Source organism: Bombus bifarius, unplaced genomic scaffold, assembly GCF_011952205.1.
Source record: "Bombus bifarius isolate JDL3187 unplaced genomic scaffold, Bbif_JDL3187 scf7180000009472, whole genome shotgun sequence".
NCBI lineage: Eukaryota > Metazoa > Arthropoda > Insecta > Hymenoptera > Apidae > Bombus > Bombus bifarius.
The window spans coordinates 92,621-100,167 of NW_022885142.1; the positions used below are offsets into that span (position 1 = coordinate 92,621).

Sequence of the window (7,547 nt, forward strand, 5' to 3'; positions counted from 1 at the left end):
ACAGAGGATTTTGTCATTATAATGTTGTCCTTATAATGCAAAAATGTTCATATTCAGTGAGCAGATGAATTGCTTACAGCTCTGAAATCATGTGCGTATAAATAACTGCATTTTTATTAAAATATTATAGGAAAAACAAGCAATGTCATAAATGGATTTCTTTAGAAAGGAGACGAGTGAAAAGGCAAAATGAAGAGGATATGAGGATGTTGAATCCCTTCTTCATAAAATTGTATTTATATTCCTTTGGTTTAAACAGAAAAAATAAGGTTCGAATAGTCAGTACACGATACGGTATACTATCCATAGTAAGATCATTATACCGGACATTTTAGTGATCTGGTGTATCCAGTACAACCTGAAATAACCGAAAATAAATGTATTTATATTAGTTCCTATTTTTTTATACGAAGGTACTTTTATATGCACCTTGATAACCGTTGTCGGGCTGCTGACTTAAACTCTTGTTTCAGAATAAATTTCCTAATTCCCATCAGGTAAATTGCAAAGTACTTCCCCAAATCCATATCCCGTAAATCTAGTTTGACCATATCGCCGTCGTTCAACATTTTCACTTTTCTCACTAAGTCAGAACAGTTATCCCTTTGGAAAGTCCATTCGTGCATGACAAAATATGCTATCGTTGTAAACAGCTTATTGCCATTTAGGAGAAGTTTCATCATTCTGAAATATCAGTTTTACTTTTATTATAGATGAAGACAGAGATTTCCCCAGAAACATTGTTCTCGTTGCATGAGAATCGATAGAATACTCACATTGGTTTACTACCTCGGAGTCTTAAAAATATATCTATGACGAACGCAGGCAAAACATGCGGAATTATACTCCGAACCTGGTAAATATATCTATTAGCTATCATTGGACAACCCGGGTACCATAGCGTATCGTTCAGTGGCGTTTCTGTGCTACATTTCACAATGGCATCTCTCATCTGACCCCATCTTGCCAATTGAAACAATTACATTGTATTATTAATTAATTGAAATACGCTTAAAGTAAAGTTTATTGTTATCCGAGTATCTCAGCAAATATTATACAATCTAAATAAGTATTACATTACATCACTATCTTCCTAAATTAACGTATTGAAATCAAAATTGGACTTTCGTATTCTACGTTTGTGTGCGCTTCCATTGTTCACCTTACTTAAATAAACTGAAACTTATGGAATACTCTAACAATCGAATTACATTAGTAGAAAAAAATTCGTAATAAAAATTACTTAAAAGGGCATGCGTTACTCGTGCAGTTGTAAACTTTAACTTCATGATCTCTATGTAACGTGACATGCCATGCAGTACATATTATCATGTCGACTACGAAATCCACAGGCACTATATCCGATATTGCATCTCTCCTACCTCGTATCGCTGTTGCACATCCTCTGCTGATTAGCAGAAAGGTACCTGGTAACATAAAATTAGAATAATTTAGAAACTATTTGTGATTTGTGATTAGCAGAAATGCAGCACTCGCAATTGTATTATAGTTCAAAACAAATTTGAACTATAATAATGATAATCTAGTGGAAAGCCTTTCATCTAGCCGCTCACAAACTAAGCAATTAACTCCAATCTTGTGAAATGTAAGGGATATTGAATTACTATTGAAAAATATCTATTAAAATACCTGTAAATCCAGAAATATTCTCTATCCAACCAGGACATGGTTCTTCCAGAGAAGCACCAATTATGCTTGGCCGCACTATCGCAACTGGTAGACCTTTGCACTTGCTTGCTACAATCTGCTCTGCTAAATTCTTACTGAATGTGTATGTGTTTGGATAAGTTTTTAAAATCCTTTTTTCTATTTCGGTGATGGACGTTTTGTCGAATTTGTCACACATATCGATCACCTCTGAAGGTTTCAAACTCGTGCTGCAAAATCAATAATATGTGAACATATTCTTCACGCTATAATTATGAATATATTATTCGTAAATCATGGAACAACGTTTACGTATAACTTATTCTTACGTATAAACTTTTTCCTCAATCTCATGTAGATTCGCATTACTATAGGCGGTGCTAACGTGGACGAAGCTAATCGGGTGCATCAGTTCGTTCCAAAGTTCGATGACGCGAGTAGTACCTTTCGTATTCACATTAATAGCCACGTGTAACGGCTCGTTGAATCTCACAGAGGCCGCGACGTGAAACACTATGTTTACTTTCTCTAACAACTGATTTCTATCTTCTCGCGAAAGACCTAAATCTGGCAGACTCACGTCACCTTTCACGGGATAAACTTTGCTCAAAACTGAGGGATGTTTTGCTTTGATGTCATCGTAGATCTGAGGACGAAAAAATACCAGCTCAATTCCAGAAAAGAAAGTTAATCAATTTGGCTCCTTGAATATTGAAAGGAACAAGTATATATTTACGAACGGGATCATCAATGAGCTTCTTAAATCGTTGTTCTATGGTTTCGTTAATTTTTGGACGAATTAGTATGAAAATGGTAGCGATGTGTGGACACATGCGGATCAGTTTTTCCAGAAGAGCTTTTCCAAGGAAACCGGTTGCTCCAGTTACGAAGATCCCATTACTGGCGTAGAATTTCTCGAGAGAATTCGTCTTATTCAAATCTTTAGTGCTCCGATTTTCATTTGTTTCTTCATTGACTGTATCCATGTTTCAGTATCTTCGCACTTTCTGTCCCAATATTTGCCACAGAGTAACAAATAGTAAGTGGAAAAACTTTGAAGATAATGTACAAAATTTGTTATAGCTGAGATTTTTTTACATATTATTTTCCAAAGAAATCCATAGTTAATCTTCACAAAGAGAAACATAATCCACCAATAATGGTTTCGTTTTCAACGAATCAAAAAATTGCGTTATGTCAATGGCGCTTCCATTGTAATTTAAAAAATATTTCTCCTACTTGGTAGACTTTAATTTAAAAAAAGCGAGAAGTTGAAAGAACTATTCAAGCATTAAATTCAATTTTTCATGTGGCTGTACATTAATTTGTATTATTACACATTACTCCATAAAAGTATAATTAATACTTCGAGTTTAACTTTATTCGAGTCAAGCATTTTCCAATTTCCTTTGACTTTTTCATTTCATATTTTATGTACATGTATATGAATATTGTAATATGTAGTAATCAGTAATTTGCGTGGAAAATGTGCGTGGTCGTACGAGACAGTGTTCGCCCACATTTAGTAGCACCTCCAGAATACTTAATACGTATGTGATTTTTCTGTGCACCCATGGACGAGACGGTCGCGGTGCGTATGTGAAATCAGTATAAACATTGTTTATATATGCTGTTATTCATTAATTATTTATGGAGTCAAAAGGAAGCATATTTCCGATAAGTCGTTAAAGATTTCAGTGAGTAAACATCAATAAATAACAATGAGTATAATCTATAATCGATGATTATTCGCGTTCGTGTAAAAAACAAAGCGCAATTTTGTTGTTCTCCATTTTCACCTTAATTTAGTTTCAAGATTCTGCAACCGAATAGACTGTAAAAGTACCTGACCGCCTGTCCCGATTTATCCGAACACCAATTATTCGATTATCCTAATACCGGAACAGTCTATTATCTTCTGTGTGAAATGTATACTGTATACATATTTTATTAGCGTTCATGTGCAATGTATTCTAACGTATTCTTTCCTTTATTCGGTTCAATAAATTCTGATTATAAGACTTTAGTATGAAACTTATAGTGCTGTAGCCATCGAAACAAAATAAAAGAAAAACTCTAAAGTGGTGACAATGGAGTAAAATTTCTAAATATACATGGTGTTGGGGATGGCCACACATCCCCAACACACATGACATACGTTGTTGTACTGATATAATGTACTGGATTCACTGCGAAACAGCTAATGAAATGATAATGAAAAGTGCCTTTTGAAACGTATATGTTCGAGAAATGGCCTCAATGACTCAGAGTACAAAAAGATTGTAGCTCGTTGCAGTTAATTATGTCAACAGAATTATATAACTTAGCAGCCAAGAAGATATGAAATACATATATACTTAAAAGAATTGTCATTCATTCGTAATCTATGTTTCAATAAACGAAATTTCATATCAACGTGATTGTTCCATTGTCCGGACTGTGCTGCCTCCCTGTTAATTCGGATACGGGAGGCTCTACTGTATTTCAGATTACCTGGTTGAAATTTTACTGTCATTGCAAATTGATGAGCAAGATGTGATAATGCAAATGAGCACAGCGGCCAATGAAATCAACCAAAACATAACATTTTTACATATTAGGTGTCTCATATTACATTTATATCTTTATTATAATATCATATACTCTGTAATTTAATTATGTACGAATGTATGTATTTATTGCTATGTATGTATCTGTTATTGTATACATGTATATCTATATTGCTTTGCAAAATGTAAAATATAAAATAAATGTTTGGGAATTCAAAAACTTCATTTAAACTATTGTAGTAATTAATGATCCGATTATATATTTGGCATATATGACATTGATAATAATGAATGACATTAATGAATACAACTGAATACACTCAACTGAATACAAAAGAGCAAGGAATCGCCTGTTACCTGATACTGTTTCCACTGCGTATTATTTCGAACAAAAATGCGACTTCACGGTAATAGATACCGATACGTTTGTCACAGTACTGCAACGATATTCGATGTGATACTCCTCTAAATATACTTTTAGTAACATACCCTACTACTGAAACTGGATAATGTTATGCATAAATGATTCGATTTATATATTTATCTCCAAAACCAAACAAGAAATAGCCTTGAATAAGCTTTGATCGTGAAAGATCGACGGGAATTGACTTTTTATCACTGACTGCTTCCACCGCTTGCATTTTAATGACATTTGCATTACATACAACTTCTTATCGGTCAAGACAAAGGTTGCATTACAAATACCATTTCTGATGATTACGAATGATCTATTGTAGTGGAGTTAAACAGCACTAACTCAGAGGCAGTGTAAAACGTATACATATAGTGCATAACCTTAATAAAATTGTGGTATAACATCACTTATTATGAAATATTTAACAAATGAAAGATATATATGTCGGAGATGAAAGGACATCGAAGCCTCCCCTTTGGAACTTCAGGATAATCCCCTAACATTGTAATCTAGAGTCTACTATAGCTGTAATTAAACAATCGTAGTTATTCAATCCGATTGTAATTGTTCGAGATTAGTGACAGTGAGCTTTGGCTCGAGGCGACAGTAATAGTATGACCCTCATTAAAGGAAATACCCATAGAGGTACCTGACAGTAAAACATATTTTTTTTTTTATTTATTTGTTAAATTTACAATCAATTCTCGCGTTGAGAATTTTCAGTAATTTTTCTGGCGTGGTGCAGTGAAATGGCTGATTATTTATAATAAGTTAATACTTATTATAGATAAGTATAATTTACAAGTAAGTGTTATCAATAAGTGAATATTACTTAAATTTAGATAGCTAATTGAATCTAGCTTTTAGGTCTAGCGGGTAGTGCCTCCTCAGCCTGCGAATCTGGTCCGTCATATCAAGTAGTCCAGTGATTAGGGGGTTTAGGTATTTGTTGACTCTTTTGCTATATCTGTCGCTATATCTTGCTATTTCCTCTTTGACTGTGGGTATCTTGAGGTCGCGATGTATTGTTTCGTTGGAAACATACCAAGATGCGTCTATTAAGGATCTTAGCGTTTTTGATTGGAAGCGTTGAAGTATCTCAATGGTGGAGTTACTTGCTGTTTCCCATAGTTGGATTCCGTAGGTCCAGACAGGTTTTATTAGACAGACAGGTTTTGTAGAGGGTAATTTTATTCTGTATGTTTAGTTTGGAGCGTCGACCCGTGAGCCAATAGAATTTTTTTAGTTTGTCCTTTAGTTGCTTCGTTTTATCTGAGATGTGTTTTTTCCACGTTAGTCTCTTGTCCAGGGTCATGCCCATCTGACTGAGTCCTTGCTAGGAATTGTTGTGTTGTTGATGAAGGTTACATGTGAGGATTTTTTTTTCGTTAATTTTGAAGCCCCATTTATGAAACCACTTTCCCATGGAGTCGAGACTTCGCTGGAGAGTGCATGAGGCTATTACCGGGTCTGCGTGGGTAGCTAATAGCGCTGTGTCGTCTGCAAATGTCGCTATTGTTATCTCGTTTGATATGGGTAAGTCGGCAGTATAGATGGAGTACAGTAGGGGTCCGAGGACACTACCTTGGGCTATGCCGGATTCTATTGGGAATGTTGCGGAAGTGGCGTCTAGGCATTTAACCATGAATTGTCTATTGGTTAGGTAGGATTTTAGGATGGAGTAGTAGGGGTGAGGTAGGATCTTTTTAAGCTTGTAAAGTAGCCCTTCATGCCATACTTTGTCGAATGCCTGTTGGGTGTCTAGGAAAACCGCTGAGCAATATTTTTTCTTTTCGAGGGTTTGGCTGATCGTATGGGTTATGCGATGGATTTGCTTTACTGTTGAATGTTGTTTTCGGAAGCCGAATTGGTGATCTGGGAGTGTTTTCAAGTTCTCTAGGAGTGGAAGGAGTCGATCGTGAGCAGCTTCTCGAATACTTTAGACAGGGTAGGTGAAAGACTGATTGGGCGATAGGAGCTGGTTTCGTATATCGGTTTACCGGGTTTAGGGATGAGGGTAATCAGTGAGATTTTCCAGGCCTTAGGATAGTGTTCAAGGCGAAGGATAGCATTAAAGATCGATGTGATGAGTGCTATCCCTTTTATGGGGAGTTACTTGATTGCTTTATTGCCTATTAGGTCGTGCCCTGCTGCATATGTCGGGTTAACATTAGAATTTAAGGCGCGTAACGATTCTTCGTTTGAATTAGCCATCGTTTTACAAAACAGAGATTATATTTACGTGTATATAGAAGATTTTACAAAATATTATGAATATTGAGTTTAATGAATAATACGATTAACAAATTATAAGTTTAACTAATGATTAGATTAAAGAATAATAAGTTTAACGAATAATAAGAGTAACGAATAATATGTTTTACGAATAATAAGTTTAACAAATAATGAGATTAACGAATAATAGGTTTTGCGAATAATAAGTTTAACGAATAATGAGTTTAATTAACGCTATTAACAATGTTCTTGAGTTCAAACGAATCCACGGTCAACGGGATAACTCTTTACTATGCGTAGAATAATTTTAGACACAAAAAAATACGATTTCTTAGACGCTCGGTAAACTGTTCGATGTATCACTTTCTAAGGCAATGACACGAATGATGATCTGATCAAAATCTTTTTCACTGTACGACTGCATTTGTTTGTTATATGCTCGCTGGAGGCATCGAGAAGGTTCCAATAGTCGTTGCTAGGCAGTTTCTGTCTGGAGTTTGATTCCTAATACAACGTGTGTCCCATTATATCGACATCTCCAAAATACAATTCTATGTGATTTCTAGGGAGAACTATACAACCGATCCACAAGCGATCCGATCTCGTCAGGCAAACCGTTTATCCCGTGACCGTGGCTACGTTCGGCGACCAGTTGTCACCTCGAACCCACTTTCCCTATC

The 7,547-nt window shown here is 35.4% G+C and overlaps 1 protein-coding gene across 1 annotated transcript; it reads right to left on the reverse strand.

Annotated features, from left to right (window-relative positions):
• Nucleotides 1–251: 251 nt before the first annotated feature.
• Nucleotides 252–2,654, reverse strand: LOC117215249 (putative fatty acyl-CoA reductase CG5065). Its single transcript, XM_033461642.1, has 7 exons — nt 2,409–2,654; nt 1,998–2,314; nt 1,651–1,898; nt 1,244–1,427; nt 777–962; nt 430–684; nt 252–358 (listed from the first exon to the last, which is right to left on the reverse strand). The coding sequence occupies exons 1-7, from the start codon at nt 2,652–2,654 to the stop codon at nt 280–282; spliced, it is 1,515 nt and encodes a 504-aa protein (XP_033317533.1). The 3' UTR covers nt 252–279.
• Nucleotides 2,655–7,547: the final 4,893 nt, after the last annotated feature.